This window comes from Gracilinanus agilis, chromosome 3 (genome assembly GCF_016433145.1).
Source record: "Gracilinanus agilis isolate LMUSP501 chromosome 3, AgileGrace, whole genome shotgun sequence".
In the NCBI taxonomy this organism is placed as follows: domain Eukaryota; kingdom Metazoa; phylum Chordata; class Mammalia; order Didelphimorphia; family Didelphidae; genus Gracilinanus; species Gracilinanus agilis.
The window spans coordinates 213,850,057-213,871,699 of record NC_058132.1 but is presented as its reverse complement, the minus strand read 5'-3'; the positions used below and the strand labels follow the sequence as shown (position 1 = coordinate 213,871,699).

The 21,643-nt window shown below is 34.4% G+C and overlaps 1 protein-coding gene across 1 annotated transcript in view; it reads right to left on the bottom strand.

Annotated features, from left to right (window-relative positions):
- The window catches only part of SATB2 (SATB homeobox 2), a 234,964-nt gene extending 213,558 nt beyond the window's left edge, over positions 1–21,406 (bottom strand). Inside the window, exons 1-2 of the mRNA XM_044669668.1 lie at positions 20,885–21,406; positions 19,297–19,524 (exon numbers count right to left, since the gene is read on the bottom strand). Coding sequence (XP_044525603.1) covers positions 19,297–19,465 — 169 coding nt within the window. The 5' untranslated portion in view covers positions 19,466–19,524; positions 20,885–21,406. The remainder of the gene's footprint in view (positions 1–19,296; positions 19,525–20,884) is intronic.
- Between the last annotated feature and the right edge of the window lie 237 nt (positions 21,407–21,643).

Genomic DNA, 21,643 nt, shown 5'->3' with positions numbered 1-21,643 from the left:
AAAAATGTTAATCTGGCAGCTAGAAAAATGACAAATTTCACTGTCACAGAAGTATAATAAACATGGAGTCTCCTTTCAAATTAATATTTTTTACTAATAATCATGTTCCATTATTTGTAAAGATCAATTTGACATTTGTATTATCACGTTATTAAAGTTGTTTCTCAAAGTATGTGCTTATTTTCATCTCAGAATATTTACCAGAATTTTGTGTTATCCCTGAAACAACCTTAGGAAGCAGATCGTTATTATACCCATTTTAGAGATGAAGAACATGAAATTAAGTCCAATATTTCCCAGGGCTAATCTAAGACACGAGGTATGACATTTGATGTTAAACACTACCATGGGCAGATCATTTTGGCCCATCTACTGGGGCATACTGCATAATTCTCAGCATAGTAGATATACCAAAAATTCTTTACCATTAGGGGATAAGAAATATCATATATAATCCTAACACTATTGAGTAAATTCCAAAACCAAGACAGAAAAAAGTCAATCAAAATCATCCTATTGAAAACATGTTAAATCTAGAATCAGAGGACCTGGATTAAAACCCTAATTCTGCTAGTTACTACCTATGTAACCTTAGGCAAACCAGATAACCATGTTCTGAGCCTCAGTTTATTCATCTGTAAAATTAAAGTGTCCCCTGAACTCATTATAGGTCTAAATCTATGTTAATCTCTATTCCGAAAATGAAGGCAGTCTGTTCTTTCTAGTCATAACTGGATTAATCTAATGTGTCCAGTGTTTCTCCTCTTCACTCTCCACTAAAAGAAAATTTTTAAGCCAAGTTCCTGTAGTTTGCACAGTAGTGAATAGCTAAGTGTTCTTGGAGACAGCCACTTTATAATGTATATATAATAAAGATTTAAAATAAAAATTAACCTTAAAAATATAAGGCTGAGGCTAGGAAAAGGAAAGCAGCAGTGACTTGGGGTGTGTGTGTGTAGGGAATGGCAATGTTGCAGCACATTCATTGAAATGATTAATTTGCCATTTTGATTATCAAAGTACTAAAGTCAACACTTCTAAAGTATTTTTAAAAAATTATGAAGCATTATCCATTGGGCTATCTATTCTTCAGAATAATGTTATAAAGCAGGAATCATCCTCTATTCACCCCCACTTCTACTAACTTCCCACATTAACTCTCTAGCATGGAATAGAGTGAATGGGCTGCCTTATTTAGGATGTCAAAAGATATCCAAAATCTAAAAACATAATATTTGGCATTTTTAGGGAGAAATCACAAAATAAGCATGATTGATTTCATACAGCTTATGTATAAGTGGGGTTAGCTAATAGTATACCTATTAATGACAAGAAAAAAATAGTACTATTTCAGAGTTCATTAAAGGATGGATAAGTTAGAATAGGCAAGATAAAGTGTGGCACAAGAGCTACCTTTGCTTCTTTCATCCACTAATGACTTAGCAAAATCTTCTGAGCCACCCTTTATTCTTAGAACTACCTCCTAAATGAGTCCAGCCTTTCAAAATGATAGGAGTCTACCATTCTCCTCCCCTCTTCTGAAAAACTTCTAAATACCCATCTGTTTCCTGAAGAACTGCAGTTACAGGGACAAGCTCCTGGTCTCTCTTGCCCGTGTCATATCTGGGCCTTTCACCTTGTGCATTCCTAGTGCTGGCTGCAGATTATAAAGGCTTTGGGGAAGGAGCTTCCATATCTACCCTTTGAATACAGAATTCAACCTGGGATAAAATGCTATGGACATTAAAGCTGCAAAATAAATAAAACATGGAAAAGTACTGCCATAAATTCTAAACTTATATTCTACCTTAAGGAACTGACTAGCAAATAATATATAGGTCCTTTCAGACTACTCACTTCTGTGCTCTAGAAAGAATCTATTGCAGATTTACCAGAAAAAAGAATAGTCAGAAAACTGTCTGCTACACTTCTTCCATACATACATAGTCAAAGACAGGAATAGAAACATCTTGCCAACATTCACTGTCAAACCCATTCTCTACAACTATACATTGAATACAATCTCTATGTCCAAGAACAATTCTACTCAAAAACAGGATTTAAAAGAACTCTATGAATCAATAGCATTCTGTATAACACCCTTTCCCCCACCCCTGAACCCCCCAACTTTATAAGTAGATCAAGTTCCAAAAGTTTGTACATTTATTATTTGGAACACATTTTCCAGTAGAAAAAAAAATGTTATAAATAATAGTTAGGTTCCCTGGGGCAATCCACAAAAGCCCATTTAAATCATAAAGCTGAACTCTGAATGAATGAAAAAATATATATATTAGGCACTATTTTCCAATGCTGGGAGTAGAATGAAGAACTAACATAGAAATTCTCCATCACATTAATATTAGTCTGATTTGGAGGTCAGAAAATAATAAAATTACATTAAAAATTCCTTTCTAGGGTATAAACCTAAGCTGAGGCAAAAATTAGAAATATATATCAATCAGTGGTATTCTATCATTCTTTTTGTATACCCCTTAGCTTCTCCCCAAGTGAATTCATGCCACAAGACTTCCACTGTGGCATCCAATTCAATCCTACTCTCCTCCCCCAAAGTGCTTCATTCTCCAAAATTACCTACTTGTTCTCTCTCTCTGTCAACCTCAGACAAAACTTTCATTCTTCAGTTTCCTAATATCTCTATTAGGTATTAGGATAGAATGTAATTTTATTGAATTCACAATAAGGGGCATATAATTGATAGCCACTTAGTTAAAACAAAGGGATCTCCTTTTTAAAAAGTAGAGTTTTCACAAAGGATTAATTGTTGAGATTTCAGGCAAAATTTCAGTATCAAGTGAAAAAAAATTGAGAAGTTTGAGCTGGAAGTTAGAGATGATGATTTCTTAGGAAATGCTTCACACACACACACAAAAAAAAAAAAAAAAAAAAAAAAAAAAAAAGAAAAGAAAATGGAGATTTTTGCCACAAAGGCAGGTCAGTCCTAGTTAGGAGTCTGTCCCTAGAGTCAACAATGAGTTGTTACTACTTTTCATAGCTTCTTCCCTTTAAATACACAGATTCTTCTAAAATCAGTCAGTCAATAAAAGTTTAAGTGCCTTCAATGTGCCAGTGCTAAGTAAGCAATAAGGAAACAAAGGGAAAAGATAGTCTCCATTCTTGAGAAGCTCAAGATTGATTAGAAATAATCAATAATCGAGCAAGTAAAATTAAATAGCTACTATGTGCCAGGCACTGGCTTAGTGCTTGGGATACAAAAAAGAGGCAAAAGACAGTCCCTGCTCTTCAAGAACTTACAAACTAATGGGAGAGACAGCATACAAACAAATACATACAAGATGTTTAGGATATAATTAATAGAGGAAAGGTGCAGGAATTAAGACAAATTGGTGGTAAGGCTTCCTGTAGAAAGTGAGATTTTCATTGAGACCTAAAGGAAGCCAGGAGAGTCAGCAATCAGAAAGAAGTACTCCAGGTATAAGGACAGTCAGAGAAAATGCCTAGAGCTAAGATGAAGTATAATATTTAAGGATGGGAAAGAGGCCAGTTTCAAAGCACCAAAGAATTATTTGAGGGTTGAAGGGTATTAGAGGGAGGCCAATCTTTAAATGACAAACAGATGATTTTATATTTAATCCTGGTGGCGATAGGGAACCAGTATAGTTTATTGAGTGGGGAAGTAACATGGTCAAAACTGTGCTTTAGGAAAACCACTTTGATAGTTGATTGAAAGATGGACCAGAGTAGGGAGTGACATGTCAGGCAGACCAACCAACAAACTACTGCAAAGTCCAGGCATAGGTGATAACTCCTGGTGATAATAGTTTCAGAGGAGACAAGGGGCATATATGAGACATGTTGCAAAGGTAGCAAGGGATCCAAGTTTGAAGGGTTTTTTTTTTCCTTCCTACAATAGCGACAACAGTAGATCTAGCAGTAGGGTAGAAAGTAGTATAAGGACAACAGTAAAATCTGTTGTTATGGATCATTTGGAAGTAGATGTTTGGTCAATCAAGGGAATGTTTCTAGAATAAAACAAGTAAAATTGTGGAAAATTGTGGAAAAATTCAAATTATCCCACCCCATAGGCAGGTTCACAGTTATTTCAAAATTAAACCATAATCATCCAGCCCTGGTGCTTTGCATCTACTTTTGACACAAAGATAAAGATTTAAAATGGTACCTCATATACAAAGTATGCTCTCCTTTTGAGTGCTACCCCTAAAATTTCAACACCACTGAAGATAAAGCTTATCTTTATTTAGAAGTGAGAGGGTGCTAAAAAACGGCCCCTCAGAAGATCAGGAGGGAAAAAATTGTTTGTCCTGTCACTTCATAGACTATAAGCAGGTATATAAGTAGTCCCACTGATTCCAGCCACAGTCAACTCAGTTTCTAAAATCCCAGTGGTTAGAAATGAACTGCAAAACATTCAAGGGTAGTTTAAGGAATTTAGGATTAGATTACCGCAGTTCTCCTAAGGTTATTTTCAATTTAGGCAAGTCAGCAACATTAAGTTGGACCTAGAAATGGCCACATAAAATCTAGTTATCATAAAAAGACAAAGTCTTCCATAGCTGTTTTTTTCAAACAATAGTCAAGCCTTGACCATTTTGCTATGCCCAACCTGACCTAATCCATCTCACAAGTCTCCTCAGCAAAATATATGGAGTTAACCCTGAGCACAGAAACAATGAGATGTCCTGAAGTTTCTAATGAACCACAACATTCAATACGGGCACCTATTCCGGATGATATTAATAATAACAATGGCAATTCTTTTCCTTTTCAAAATTGGTGTTCACAACAAGCATGTTGAAAATTCTGTTAGATATCTATCTGGACTTCAGGGGAGTACCCAAAGCAATTCATTACTTTCATGTACTATTAAGTTTTATTTTTTCTTTTATGATTCTTCAGTTGTTTTTACACATGTGGAGCACTTCTGATGCACACAGCACTTTGACAGATATGCTTCTAGGCAATACAATTGGAAGAGAACCCCATTCTTGGAAATCATCAGCTCAACTCAATTAAAGAGTTTTCTCTATCTTTTCTAAGGAAAGACCGACAGAACATAGACCCACACATGATCACTGATGGTCAAAATGGTTTAACTTATCACCAATAAGACATGCCATTACACTGATGGAGGATGCCATGGTATAAATTGTGCACTGGATTTGTGCTTGTAGAGATCCTGAAACCAATGGTAGTTACATATGCATCTCCATCTACCTCTATTCATGAACCTTACTAGCACTAGGCTCTTGGATTCAAGTCTAGTAAATGGAAAGTGGCCAAAGGAAAGTAGCAGAATACTGTTTGGAAGTCAACATAAAATGTAAATCTCCAACAAGTGTATAAGAATCCACAGTTCAAAAATAATCAGGATTCTTTCCTTCAACAGTGTGGAGGGAAACAATGCAATTCTTGAATAATAATATTCCAAAAGGTCTTATCTTTTAATGATGGAAATTCTGACTTTTTGTTCATTCTGTAAATAAGATTGAATATGGATTCAAAGGGGGGAAAAAGTAACAGAAGTGACACTAAGCAAAGGATGAAGCTAATGAAAGTCCCTATGTATTTTTTTCCTCCCTCCATTGTGGGCTGTTTGTTTACCCCCAATAAACAGCACATAAAGAGATCTACAATTAGAGCAAAAGCCCATAACAAGTGCTTTCAGATTAAAGTTAATTTGTTCCAAATCCAGGTTTCAGGTCTGCCTGGGTATTATTTCATCTAATTTAAACAATTTCACAAACAGCTTGATTAATTTCAACATTGTGGTATTATGAAAAGATCTGCTATACTTGGGTTCTCTGGCAAGGAATTAATAAAAGAGCCAAGTTTCTCATTTCCGAGTAAGACAAGGCTTTAAGATTACCCAGTCTTCTAGTGGGGATATAACACAGCACAAGCATGTTTTCTTCTGGGAGTTAAACCCACCAAAATTATTAAGAATTGAGATCAAATGCTGGTATAAAATCCCGAAGGAAATCATACTGTAGTGAAGAGATTTTTATCAAATAAAAAAAGTAGAAAATGAAGTTTTCACAATTCCAGTCAATGTAAGAGAATGCCTCATGTAAGAAAAAAAAATCTCTGATTAGATGCATAGACACCAGATAATTTATTGATACTTTATATATTTATAGACAATTATCACTACAAAATGAAAGCAAGATTCACAAATCTTTAAACAAAAGGACTATTAAAAGCTAGTCTTTTCCAGAAATTCAGAACAAGTGTGGATTCTTCTGAGTTCTGCATCAGAAATCAATATATAGAAAGATAATCCTAAATCAAGCTCTCAAAAGGACAAATATTTGCAGGGAATATGGATGGAGGAAAAATCGAAAAGGGAGGTAAGAGTAAAATTACTGTATAAATATGCTCTGTTTCCCTTAGGGGATATATTGGCGTTTACGGTTTGCAGTTATGGCGGTATTACTATTGTGACTCGTACTGGTTCAGTTAAAAAAAAATACCCTTTACAAAGATAAGGAAACAGAAACATAAGTATCCATACAAGAAGAATATGATGAAGATCACCATATTCACATATGAAACTATACCATTAGCAAATGGTATTTACTTAGATTAATAAAAAAGAAAAAAGATGAATAAGAAAGTTTTTTCTTTAAAAAAATTACTGTGAAAAAGTTAAATGTTCCTCTCCACTTTATGATTCTAAAAGATCTTTTTTCTTCCATAGGATTATTTTCACAGAAAGGGAGAAATATTATTCTTTAAGAAATAAACAAATAGAGGAATCTCTCTGTGAAAAAATTAGCATTATTCAAAATCTCTTAAAATTCTATTTTTATCCTAAGTTGACTTAATGGTACAGCTTTTACCACCCCTGATACAAAGAAAGGTACTACTTTTTGCTACTAAATTTGAAACATGCCACCAAAACATGAGACAATTTATTGGCTAAGAACAAAAAGAAGGGCAAGTCTTTATCCTAAAGAGAAAAAAAATTTACTAAGTCCTTATCATAGGGGCACTAGCTAGAGAATGCTCTAGCTCAAACTTTGCAGAATCCTAAGTTCAGAATTATTTAAAGATCAAAAAATTACCTCATGTCCTTCAAATTCATGACATACAACGATTTTCTAACCTTTTAAAGATAGACAGACAGATAGACAGACATAGATAGATAGATAGATAGATAGATAGATAGATAGATAGATAGATCAAGGGAGCTACAGTTCAAGATAAGTTCAAGGCTCTCCTTGTACTATACAAACTGCAAAATAATGTGATAAAAAGGAAAAAATCTCTTTCAAAAATTATTTGGGACATAAAATATTTATTTTCATGCTCACATAGGTTTACTATGCTTATTGAGCTCTAATGTGGTCAAAAATACCTTTTCAGTATCTATAATGGTAAAACAGTTAGCCTAATATATTACCTCAATGCCATTTCATTTAATTTAGTATTATAGATTCAGTCATAGAAAAGAGATTCTTTATATAAAATGCCTACAGGACATGATTTTAAAATACAAATCCAAGATACAAAATGATAAACTAAAATAGACCAGGATTTTCCATTTTTGGAGAATAAACCTGATAATAGTATTTATGCTGAAGAGCAATTGACTATAAGAAAGTTGTTTTTACCACATGGTTATATCAAAGTAGAGTGAAAAACAAATTCAGAGAGCCCTTAGTAGGTAATAACTATCAGTTTCTCCCAAATTTACTTTCAAGTTATGCATCAATCTTCAGTATAATTATGTTTGACATAATATAAGCTGTTGGCAGTTAACTTGTTTACAATAAATGCTGGGTTTGGGTATATGGACTATATTTCAGCCTTATAAATATCAAACACAAACCTACAACAGTTCCATTATGGGGCTGAGAATCATTTTGCTGTAAATCTTTTTATTGGGGGCCTGGGGAATTACTTTGTGGCTTGTTTTTGACTAACTACTTGGAACAGTGTGAAAAGAGTTACATTTATACACCAACCAAGTGTTAATTGGAATTCTATACATTAAACAGAAGATTGTATAGTGTCCCTCACAAACATACAGGCTTGCCCCAAATAGCTCACAGCAGCCAAAAAGTTTGGTAAAGTCACAGCATTTTTTCCTACAGTCCCTACACTTTTCAAAGCCAGAACGAATGGACGTTTGTGACAGTAGAGGAAGTCTTTCAATGTTCATTTTTTTTTATCCTACTCTTTGGGTCTTTATAAGTTGGTTGTAAAAGGCTGCTTCAGGCTCCAACTTGAGGTCTGAGATTGTGAAAGGAGGTTTATCTTGAGGGAAAGAATCAGGTGATAGGGGCAGAGGGTTGAAGGGATGTCCATCTATCCCACTTAAATTATATTATTTTTAGTTATTAATTTGTAGTAAAGAAAATCAGGGGCAACTTATTCATCCTACTAAAACTATCTTCAAGGTTTTAAAGTATACTAAGTTTCCAGTGAGATCATAATTCCTTTTGTAGGGGATTTCTCTTCACCCAAGGATGCCTTTTGGTCTTCTAATGTCCTGTCTCATGAACAGAAAAGGTAAACTATTTCTTTATACTATTGAGACTTGAATGCAGCATTTCTACCTTGTAACTTGGAGAAAGCTGGCTATTATAGCAGCACTATTCACAACCTCATTCACCCTCTCCTAAACTGTCCTCTCTCTTTGCTCTCATTTACATAAGGGTTTCAGAAGCCCTTTTTTTTAACAGATGACACAGACAATTTTAAAGTTCAAAATAATTCATAATGTATTCTGATTCCTGATAGATCAATTTCTTCCATCTTAACAGAATGTCAGTATGGAAGCTCAGCATATAAATAATCTGAATCTGTCCCATGTCCTTTAGTTTCTAACAAAGAACCAGAGGAATTGCTTGTTAGGAGCCCAAGCAAGTCACCAAATGCATTTTTCTGTCAAATAATTTTTACTATATGAGTTCTTTTGGTTACAAATTGTCTACTAAACAAACAAAAAGAATAGGTAAAAAAGAAATAATACAAATTGTGACACCAGTTACAAATGAAAGACAGCAAAAGTACCTGATAAAAATGCATCTCAGTTGTTTTCCTAAGACTAAAAAAAGCAAACTGATTTTTTTTATTGAAAGCACGAGTTTACAATGCAAACTTGTGAAAAATTGCTGAAATTTTACCACGTTGGATTAAAATAGTATTTCAAAGTAGCTGTGTACTATTAATTTGTTTACTTAGGAGGGCAGTCTTATGTATGTATGGGAAAAAAAACCTTTAAAAATTATTTGACAAAAGATTCCCTCCACAATTATAAAAAAAAAAACCTTTAAGTCAAGTTCCATCCCAAATTAACATTTATGGTTAAATGATGACCTGAAAAGTGGAACCATTTATGTAGCATAACCTATGCAGTATTAGTCAATGGTGATATGTTACACAAATTTCAATGTTAAAAAAAACTTCACTATCAAAAAAATTTTAACAAAAGCATTACTAACTAGTCTTCTGATAGTATGATAGCCACATTGGAATGCAACAAGAAAGGGGGTGAGGATTATTGCTATGTTGTATGTATAGAGGTAGAAGTAGACACTGGGGACTTCATTCTGGAAAGGATATGGAATAATTGTTTTGGACAGTTCTGAAATTTTTGAGGCCTCTACCAAAAATGATCAACTCTAGAGTCTTAAACTGTCAGACCATAGAAAGGGCTCACTAAAAACAAAAGGAATTTATAAATATATATGCCTGTTTGCCAATTGAGCCCAAATTTGGGCTTCTACTACCACAAAAAATGAAAATCATTTCAATGTCATAATGTCTTCACACTACCATGGCACCATGGACAACCTCTCCAGTTCTTACATGCTCAGAGTCTGTGTAAAACTTACCATTACCCAAGCCTCCAATAGCTCAGTCTGTATGAATAAATTAAGAAACTCATGGTCTAGAAAGGTGGAAAAGTGACCACTAATTTCCTTTCCTCCTTCCTGCTCCCTAACAAGCTGTTGAAAGGACATCTCTGGGGAGTGTCAGCAAGAGGCCCAGCAATGTTAGAGATTATCAACTTAATGGTCCAAATTATTGCTGATGGAGCTCAGAGCCTGCTATGTCTGGAGTGACAAGTAGAGTTATCCTGATAGGGAAAAGTAAAGGCTTCAATTTCCCTCCCTTCATCTCTCAACCACTCCTAAGCATGTATATGCTGAAGAAAAACAAGTGTGTTGCCTATTCGATTCAATCACTAAAACTCTTCTATTCTAGCTTTCCCCTTCAATTGGGTCAGAAGTTGGGGGAAGAGGGGTTGTTGAACCACATCCATATCTGGCTAGACCTTTCTCTTCCGTTGAGCTACAACTTTTGTGTGACAGAGGCAAAACTTTTACTTAAATCAACAAGAGGTACACCTCCTTACCTAGCTGGTTAAGCTTCTTATAGTTACCTCATAAAAAGAGGCAAAGAAATGATAGTAGACGAATAAGAAAAGGTAAAGGATTCTACAAACCTGAATAGAAAGGCAAGACTAATAACCACTTTTAACATCTCATTAACAATCAGTTCTCATGGACTCCTTCAGTGACCTTCTTTATAAAGAGTCAGAGCTGAATGTTCTTTTCCACCAAACTGATTTTCACTAATAAATGTGATAAAGTAAACTAAAAGCACTCCAGTTACTCTGCATCTTCTCTGAGTCTAAAAATTTGTACATTGTGTGACAGGTCCACCTCATTTTTCTTAATGATGTTTTTATTATTCTTTCACTCAATTAAAACAGAAATGGATATTGCATCTTCTGACTGTATAATTGTTATTGTAATCTGTTTTCGATCACTGCTTGGGAAATGGGTCCAAAACAACATAAACTACCCACTGCCTCAGAATACAAGTCATTTTCTTTTACTACAACACTTAAAGAGGCATTTATCATGTGTCTCTGAAAGCATCTTTGGATTATGACAAAAGCAAGTTCTTAGTAAGTTAGAACAATGTCATCTAATTCAACAAATTTTTAAATTAGCACATATTTACCTAATAACTATTTGAAATGTTAAATTTTGCCTGCTGTAATATTGCAAATAACGGAAACACCTTGTGTAGAAAGTATTATTTATTTTAACATGTTTAATCAGATATGAAAATTATGTTAATTGACTCCTTAGATGTTGCTTTTGAATTTGTGAAATGGTTTATGTTTTACACATTCTGAAAATCACATTGAATGCACACTAACAAAGTTTTTTGAGTGCAAAAATAACTCCATACAAGCAAGAAAATATTGATTATATTCAGTTAAAAAGTAGCCTAATTCATTTGCTTCCCAGGAAAAAGGCCAAGGAGCAAAAATTATCCTTTAAAGAAAATAAAAATGTACCTGTTATTAATATGCTCAAATTCAAAATGCTATTAAAAATATTCCTATTAATCACTTCTGTCAGATTTTAAAGCTTTAGAAAACATTTGTTTTCAGCAGAATCTCCAGGCATTTTTACCCTCATCTCTGTGTAAGTCTTCAGTGGAATAAAGGAAGACACTGAACTAGGTATACATATTTCAGTGACTGAGCAGCCCTTAGTGGACACTATACAATTAATATGGTATAAAAGACATTCATTTCAGGCATTTGTTGACTTGAAAGCATATCTTCATTTTATCTCTTAATTTCCTATTTCTTATGAAATGGCTAATGTAATTTCAAACACCTTATTCCACTTATTTATTTAAGATTGTGTATAATCACATGCTATGCTAATTTTTTAAATGTTAGTTTGACTTCCATTTTAGTAATCACTGATTAGTTTCAGGACAAAGCTCTTTTCCTTGCAAGTGACCTTTGATTAGGAGCACCATTCGCATAGATGTCAATTTTAATGTCTTGTTTCCTCCATTGTATTTTAATGAATGCACTTGAGTCCTCACTATATTAAATGACTCCTTCCTATATTTTATGTCTGGCTTAGGTATAACTGCATGGTGACTGGCAGATAGTAGGCACCTAATGAGTGCTTATTGAGTGCTAGGTTATTAATAGGAATTTAGGTAGTTGGTTTTTTTATAATCATATTCTTGCTGCATTTGTTTTTTTACCAAACAAATAACTACAATTTCAAGTAAGTTTAACTTTAGGAGTAGACAACAATTTAAAAGAAAAAAACTGTCACCAAAAGTTGTATTTCTGCTTTTTTGAAGATACCTCAATTATGAATTAATTGCTATAGTAACAAAAATAATTGAGAAAAGTCCAAACTTTTCCGGCTCTAATCATGTTACTTCTTTCCTCTCTAAGTAAATAGATCTTCACAAATAGAAAACCAACCCGAGTTCTCTTTCATTTATACTAGTTAGAACAGCTTCTTTTTTTATTATTTTTGTTGATATTTAAATGCTGATTTTTAAATGAAATAAAATTTGTAATTTAGGACCAAATAATTTTGATTAAAAAAACTAAAAAGTGATTTACATCCTATGATATCAACAAAGTTTAGATAAGTTCTTTTATTGTAAATGCATTTTTAATACTTCACAATATTAAACATTTTAGGCTAAGTAGGAACTATATGCCTACTATTTAGAAAATAAACCATTATGAAATATAAAAGGGAAAATAGAATGTTTGTGTTTACAAACTATTTTCTCCCCAAAATCTTTACTTTAAATCTCTTTTTTTTGTCCTAAATATATTTTAACTAAAGCATTCTCTTTACTTTGGAGTATTCACCTCTTTTCAGTTATGTGGTCAAACAATAAACCCATTATATACCAAAAGATGTTTTTAACACTCCTAGATGGCTTAGAAACTTCAATTGCATATTGCAAAACAGAGGACCTATATTTTACAGCTTTCTTTATAGGCATTCGAAGTTATTAGAAACTGCAATGGTTGCTACTATTAAGAAAAAAACTAGGACCATCCAAGTTAGTATTTACTTTAAAGCAAATTATTTATAAAATAATTTAAACTAAAGGGCAAACTTTCTAACTTATTTTAAGCTAAACTGAAAGGTGTCCTATTTGTAACCATTTTCAGTTATTTCAGAAGTGATTTTTCATCCAAAAAAAGAGAAGGATAAGGAGTTAAAAAATATGTGGGTCAGGTCCAATATTTCACTGCTGTTCTTATCCTCTGGGGGTAGAGATAGGGGATTGGGAAAAACTTGCTGCCAAAGCTTCTGAAAAGATAACTGGGCTGCTAATTTTCCTTTCACAAAATTTAAATTCTACTTATGCATCTAACACTGCTCATGAAATAATATGAAACAGTATTATATCACTGCAAATTGAGACATTTTTATCAAAATAAAGAGTAGCAGTGCCAGCGTTTCATTTGTCATTTACCACTTGTCACTTCTCACTGACAAACTGTTACACATACAACTTTTGTCACACACTCCATCTTCAAATATGTTCCAAAATGCCATTGTATCTCAGCATTCACGGAAAAAAGGAGAAAATATGAATGTTACCAGATTCTGGCACATTGGTACAAAGGTGCAGAAAAAGTTCCATTTATTCACAAAAATGAAATTAAATATTTTCTGATTATATTGAGTATCACAAGTAATCAAGTACAAGCTCAGGCTGCTGATATGAAAAATAAACTGAATGATTGTCATTGTACATATAGTATGTTGATAGTTATAAATTCATAGCATTATAGGTAGAAAAGACTTCAGAAACCATCTATTCTCCCCTCTAACCACATACACACACATACACACACACACACACACACACACACACACACACACACACACACACACACCTAACCTACTCTACTCCAACACACATTTTACTGAAGTAGGAACTGAGGACCAGAGAGATTAGAGAATTGCCAAAGGTCCATAGATAATAAACATGATAGCAGAGATTTGAGCTAAAGTACTCTAATTCCAGAGCCATATTCATTCAAATGTACTAAGCTACCATTTTATAGATATTTTTGCTTCTTGGTGCATTTTTAAGTATCAATTTAAATTGGAATAGAAAGGAGTCAGAGGTAAAGAGTGGTCTAAGGAAGGAAAAAAGAAAACTTTTAGAAATTCTATATAACTATTAAATTCACTACACTTCAACTGAAAATGGTCATGCCCTGAAACTTCAGATTTAAAAAAAAAAAGTGGGAATGTATTTATCAATGAATAATTTAATTTTCCTTCCAAATTCCTCATTGCTATTTAGATATATCCAACAATGATAAAGGATCTAGTAGAATTACTGGAACTACACTAATATCAATAACATTTAACTTAACGGCCAGATAAATAATTGTCATTAAAGCTGCCTTTCTTCCTTATTGATGTAAATGGCATGTATCCTCATAAAGGGAAAAAAGAATTAATTAGCACTGGATATCCCAACTATCCTGAGCTTACTCACTGCTGCCTACATGCTGAATAAAATGACACTGGCCAGTTTCTGTGAATACAAGATATGCCTCAAGTGACTGCTAAATAGTTTTTTTTTTTAATTTCCCTGTGCATGATCTTGAAAACTCAAATATAGAACAGTCAGCGGGTTTCTCAAAATGGAATTTTAAGGTTCCAAGGATACTTTAAACATCAAATTATGCTTAGAATACTGAATGGGTGGATACCCTATATTCTGTTTAATGTGCATGTTCAATTGCATATATTTTTAACCAAATATATCTTTATTTTAATAACAGGCCGAAGATTGAAAACACTTAAGGCTATTTTTTTCTACCTCAGCAAAAACATAGAGGATATGCTGGATGACCCCAGAAGCTAAGTTGATTCTAGTTAGGAGATCTAAAATGAATTCAGAAAGGGTAAAGGAGAAAAATACCTTTTTCAAAAAAAGAATCTTCACTTTCTAGGAAATGATATTGAATTTCATCATAAGAAGAAATCAATATTATGTTCATCTTTTTGTTAAGAGTAATTTGATAATGCTTTTTTGTCTAAGAATACATTAAGATTATGATATATTTCCCTTCTACCAAGTAACTTAAACACTCATATAGTCTTTACATAAAGAAAAACTTGACCACTATAATAGTTACTATATTTACTTTACCTGACCTGATGGATGGGTAACATCTATTACTTTAATCCTTACTCCAATTACTTATAAGGAAATGTTCCACATGTAGACAATTAAACTAACTGTTGTTGCAGACAACATTCAACTCTAAATGAGATCCTGCCGAACAATCTTGATCACATTTGCTTCTCTATTTGAACACATCAGTATGTGTTATATAACAATTCTTTTCCCCTACAACAAGACAGTTATGTCTTTGAAAGGGCTGCATAGTACCAGAGAAAGATAGTTCATGCACTTGGGGAAACTATAAAAGAATTGTTTGGACAGACAATCCTTTAACAGAATTGAAATGTCTTTCTGAGGAGTATATTAAATTCAAATTCAAGAATAAAACAAATATCAGAACATCCATACCCTACACCTAAATGGATATTGATGTCTTTTTTAAACTGCAGCAAAAAAAAAAAATAAATCATGAAAAGGATGAAACTAAATAAAGTAAAAAAGATATTTAATGTTTAAATCTCTTTTGAACAATTAAATAATCTGGATTATTCAAGTACTGTTCACACAGTTTAAATAAATCCATATGAAAGTTACTTCTTCTTTGAACCATTCATTAAAAGGATTGCAATAATAATGAAATGAAAAACAAGAATTAATAAAACTCTAGTTGGCCTGTTTATACCATCTTGGTAGGAAGATCACAATGTTTTGCTTCATTGGCATTACTATTTCTATTCTAATTCATCATAATGAAGTATTGTATTCAGAAGAATATTTTTGGTACATATGCTAACATATATTAAGAAACTCTTAAATGCTTATTTTTAAATCCTTAATAATCTTTTCCTTTAAAAATATTTAGATTCACAAGTTTTAATCAATGATTTCACAAATATGAATATCCTAACCATTAATCATCCCTTTTTTCAAAATCCTTATGGAGTGAATTACTAACTGTGAGGAGACGCCAATTCTAGTAAGTGAATGTTACCCAACAGGGATATAAAGCTGTCAACACCACAGTGCTCTTGCTTGCTCTAAACTCTCTCCCAGGCTTCATATGTTTTTTAAAGGGATATTAGCCTTTTTTTCTGAGGACCCTCTATAAAACCTGCCAGTCATACACATCTGAGCACTTATATTTTATTATATACATGCTTTAAAACAGTGTGCCTAGATAACTGCTGAAACATCCTAGAAAGTGTTGGACTAGACAAAGAAAAACTGATCTACTTTCTAGTATATACTGCTGACGTTAGCCACACTGTAAACATTAAACTTTTAAACCACCTATAACAAAACAACCTCAAAGACATTAATTATATATTCACTACCTACACTAGTTTACTGTGGTCATCATAATAATGTTTCCTTCAAATACACTTAGTTTTCATAAAAGTTACTAAAAAAAAAAGATAATAAATCACCAACTAGAATTTTCTATTTACAATAAAAGAAAATGCATGTGTGCTTCTCCATCTCAATACTTGTCAAAATCAACAGCAGAAAACATTATATTTAATGCAATGAACCTTAATATTCCCCCTTTTTTTTAACCTCATTAAAGTTGATTAAATACTTCAGTTTCCCTAAAATGAGCCATTTCACTCACTCTCTTTTTGCACTTTTTGTTTCTCTTCACAATATGGAAAAGATCACTAAAGAAATATCTAAAAGATGATCATAAAAGCTATGCATTTCTAAAGTAATATAAATTCATAAGACTTCTGGAAGACAGCTGAAGTTAAAAAAGATAGGGTTTAGAAGAATGTTCTTTATCCTTTAATACTAGGGTTCAAGCTTTAAAACTTATTTAATTATTGAGGTGATTATATTAAAAACATCCCTAGATAGAATATCGTAAATTGCATACAAGCATCTGCATATTGCAAGTATTACTTATTGAATAACATGCAGGTTTATATGTGTGCAAAAAATTATTTTAAAATGTACCATAATTACGCTGTTCTCCAGTTTATAGATCCGATCACTATTCTGTAAAGTGGCAAATATTACTTTAGTAGGGTTTACTTCAGAACCTCATCTGAATTTAAATTCACAAAATAGGTGATTATTTATAAATCTTCAATAAGTACTACTTTGAAAATGTTTGACTATATTGAATAAAAGGCAACAATTTAAAATAGTATTTCAGAATATAACTAGAATTATTTTATGCTATTTTGATAAGAGTTTTTTTAGAGGCTTCAATTATGATCCTCCCAAATATTTATTTTAGCTACTTTAATAATGACTGTTGTAGATATTTTAAATTCAAATGATGTGAATTCATTTTTATATTTTGTTTTCAGAAGCAATTAATATGTGTGTAGTATTACAAAAGTCTGGGAAAATGGAAAAGTACCAAAACTGGTAAAACATATCTATACCCTTCCCAAGACATAAAAACTTCCATTGAAATCATATAATAAGGAGTACATACTATTAGGTTACTTTTTAATCCTTAATTTTAAGCATGATAATATTCATGTAAAACTGTATGACATTCTTCTCCTTTAAATAGACCAGATTCAACCTGAACCTCCAATGTAATCACAAAACCCCCATACATTTCTTTTTGCAAAGTAGAATTATAATTATAAAACAAAATTTATAGCCTAAAAATATTTGAAGTCACAGTTTTCATAAGGGAAATAATTTTTTTTTCATGTTCCCATTCTTTCCTTAATCACAAGGATCCTGGGATGTTTTATATTGTCTCAAAAAAAGTTATTTATTTTCCCAATCGTACTAGTGTAATACTAACATTTTCAAATCAAATTAATAATGGCTGATCACTATGCAACAGAGAAGAATTAAGAATTTTATTAAACACAGTCTCACTAGAATACTTGAGGAGACTCACAGCCAAGTTTCTTTGTCCTTCTTCTCTATGACACTGGTCATTAATTTAATGCTACTGAAAATAAGAAGCCATAAAGATGTCTTACTTTATTAAAGTAAATTTTCAAATCACTAAAATCTTCATAGACTGTGGCTAAGCTACAGAAATTTAGGGGGTAAATGCATTAAATTACCCACATGAGAGGGTAATTACAGAGAGGTAACTGACTAGTGCTGTGCTTCTACAATGGAGTAATGTGGGATTGGTGATGGTAAAATAAGTAACAAGTTCTTTTACACGAATTCACAACTTAGTTGTTTCTTCACTTTTTATAAAAGAACTGACAATTAAATTATCCACTTAGAAACACACAATCTGGATACCTACAACAAAGCCAAAAAAATTCCCCCTTTTCCATCAGTTTATGCCTTCTAACATCCTGTCCCAAAGAATATCATGCAATAATTGTTTTGATTGGATTATTAACTAAAAGAAAAAAAGGGGAAAACGAAACTATGATAACACTAAGCTGCATCTTAAAGCACTCAAAGTTTCAAGCCAAGCAGAATTTGATATCTAGAAATGAGACACAAATCGTAGAAATAAAAATTTTTTTCTTTAAAAATAAACAGTTACTCCTAAGATCTCCCTTAACATATATATAGGCCCTGGTGTATTTGGCTTTTTTTCAGGCTACTTTTCCCCATTCAATTGTAGAGGGATTATATTTATAAGCAAAACACTACCATAGGTTTTCTTCAAATGAAAATTTCAGGAATGAATGAATATGCTTGATGCCCACAGTCCATTAATTTTAAAGGCCCTGATACAGTCTATAACTAAGTTACAAATTCATTATTCTAAAAGCTTCAATCATTCTCCCACCTCCCCCAGTAACTATTTGCACATGGGAAAAAGTACCAATAAGTATCCAGAAAATCAAAATGAAATAAAATACAAATTATCTGAGATCTATTTTTTTTTACTTTCAAACTTTTTACTTTCTCAAGGAAAAGAAATAAGATTATTCTACCTTGAAGCATTGGCATAGATACAAAATAAGGCTGTGGAATCTATTAGATTGATCATTACTGACCAGAATGTGAAAGCAAACGCTCCCAAACTTAATCTCTTCAGTAGACCCTTTAAGGCTCACGAATAGAGTAAAATCGCTAAAAATGCTCTCTAGGAAAAGCTAGAAACAGTTAGCTGGCTGTGACATAAACCTGCCAACACCTCAGCACACAGTGGCAAAGTGCCCAAAAAATGCCACCCTCTGGGTAAACCACTTTCTGTCTTAACTATACAGATGAAGCTGCTACTTGCTGATGAGAGGCAAGTGGGGCATTATTTAACAATCTGGAATCCACTTCCTGTAATCCTACACCAAGAAGGAAAGCTTAATCAACATGAACCCTGACACCCTGATGCCATTATCACTTTGCTGCCAGTCTGTTATGTGAACGTTAATACTATTGGATGGTTACCTCCCACTGACTTGGTCACGGAGCCATTGGGCCTCCCTCTGGCTCCCATGGGACTGCCATTCTGCTCGAGCCTGGCCACCTTCACGGGAGGAGGACCTTTGACATCAGGGCTGCCGCTCCTTCTATCTGGGCTATCCCTTAGACAGGGACTCTCGCTTCTCCGCTCCATGCTACTTTGACTCGGAGACAAAGTTCCCACAGGCAGATCGCAATAAAATGAGCAAGGACCTAAAGGGAAGAGGAGGAGGGGGAGGGAAAGAGGGGGGAAAAAAGAGGGAAAAACTGCTCACACACGTGATAGATGTTCAAGCCAGTTATACATTGCTTTACAAAATAAATACAAACTTCCTCCTCCCGCGTTAGCCAAATAAAGTCCAAGCTGCAGAGTGTATACAGCACACAAGCTTGCACTTGTCGGCCAGAAGTGGGACGGGAGCTTGTGATTTTGCCCCTAAACTAACCCCTCTCCCTATGACTTCGTAACTGTTCGGCTGGGGCACCGGCAAGTTCCAGAGGGCTCCCAGAAGTGGCCCATTCATTTGAACTTCGTTGGCATAAATCATTCCTGGGCGTGACAATCTCACCGTGCTTGGGTGAGGGCGGGAGAAGATCTGAACTTCGGGAAAGACACTACACACACACACGCATACACACTGAAAGGGGGAGGGGTGTGCACACACATTCGCACATCTATCAAATAAGCCGGTTGACCGGATGAAAGATGCACTCGGTGCTTTGTGGTCATGCTGCGCCAACGTGGGGGCACACGGCATCCTTTAAAATACCCTTTTATATGTTTTTCAGAATCATTTTAGAGGAAAGAGAAACAAAAATAGATATAAACACACAAATAACTTTGCAAAAAACCCAAATCTATAATAACAGTAATCTGTATTCAAAGTGCTTCAGGGTATTTACCAGAGCAATTACAGAGAGAGAGAGAGAGAGAGAGAGAGAGAGAGAGAGAGAGAGAGAGAGAGAAAGAGAGAGAGAGAGAGAGACTGCAATTATTATTTTACAACATTTTTATCTTCATCTAACCCTGAATTTAAGTGGGGAGGGGATCCACACTTCAGCACAAGATCAAAAATCATTTGAATTCATTGATAAACTGTCAGCCTACATAAAACTCATTCAGAAATCGCTTCAGAAAGTTTTCCTCGGGCTTTTTTACTTCCAACGTTCTCATCACCAAACCTGCAGGTCGCACCAATTATTACTGGGAAAGGGGAGAGAGGAGGCCTTGGGGCATGTGGAAATACTGGGGGAAAGTTCTTAATTAAACGGCGTTTACGTTTGCCAGCTGACTTCACAAAGTAGTAAAAACACAACAACAAACCGCGAGAAACACTCGCAGACGGGTTTCACCGGTTGATGAAGCCGCATTGATAAAGATTTTGGAAACCAGGTGAGGGTGGGAAAGAGTAGGAGAGATGATTGAAGACAGGACCTATTCATTCACAATTAATTCAGCTGTTAGAAGGAAAAGGGGAAAGGGGTCAAAATTGAAGCTATATCTGACCCGGAGTGTTTTACCATAACTCAAAGGATGGTTATACAGTATGAGTGTCTTATCTTCTGTACTTACTGCTTATAGTCTGTCTGTAACTTGGCTGAGCTGAGCTCTGTCCATGGATCAAAAGTAGAGAATCCAGGGTGGAAAGTTTCTTGTTTCCTTTTTAACGTTCTTGTTTTCTTCCTTTCTGTTTTCTTGCCCTTTCCTCTTCCTCCAGTCCTAATGTTTTAAGGTCCTGGGTCAGGATGTCTTCTTCTTGTGAGATGATTGTGATGATGGTGATATTGGTGATGATGATGATGGGAGGAGGAGGAGGTAGAAGAGGAGGAGGTAAAGGAGGAGGAGAAGGAAGGGCTCCTCCAAAGGGGCAATAGAGCTCGTGGCCAAGGAGGTGGGGGAAGGAAAAGGGGAGGGAGAAGAAAGACGAAGGCAAGGGAGGGGGAGAACAGGCTTTTTCACACCTTCAGGAAGGAAACCAATACATAGAGAGAAAAAGCAGGGTAAATCGAGAGACCGCGGTGGCCGCTGCTGCTGCTTAAAGGGGCTGCTATTCTGGAAAGGAAGAGCAGTAGCAGCAGCAGCTGGAGCGGGTGCTACAATCAAGGAGAAAAGTGGGGAGGGGGGGAAACCAGAGAAGGAGAGACTAGAGCAGCAGCCCCAGATATGTCACTTTCAGTCTCTCCCTCCTCTGCCGCCGCCAGCAGCAGCAGCAGCAGCAGCAGCAGCCCGAGCCGGACTCACTGACACGCCACAGAGAGAGACACTCTGAGAGGGAGATGATTATTAGTTGCGTTGAGTCATCAGGCAAAGTGAGTCCTTTTGGGTTGTCCT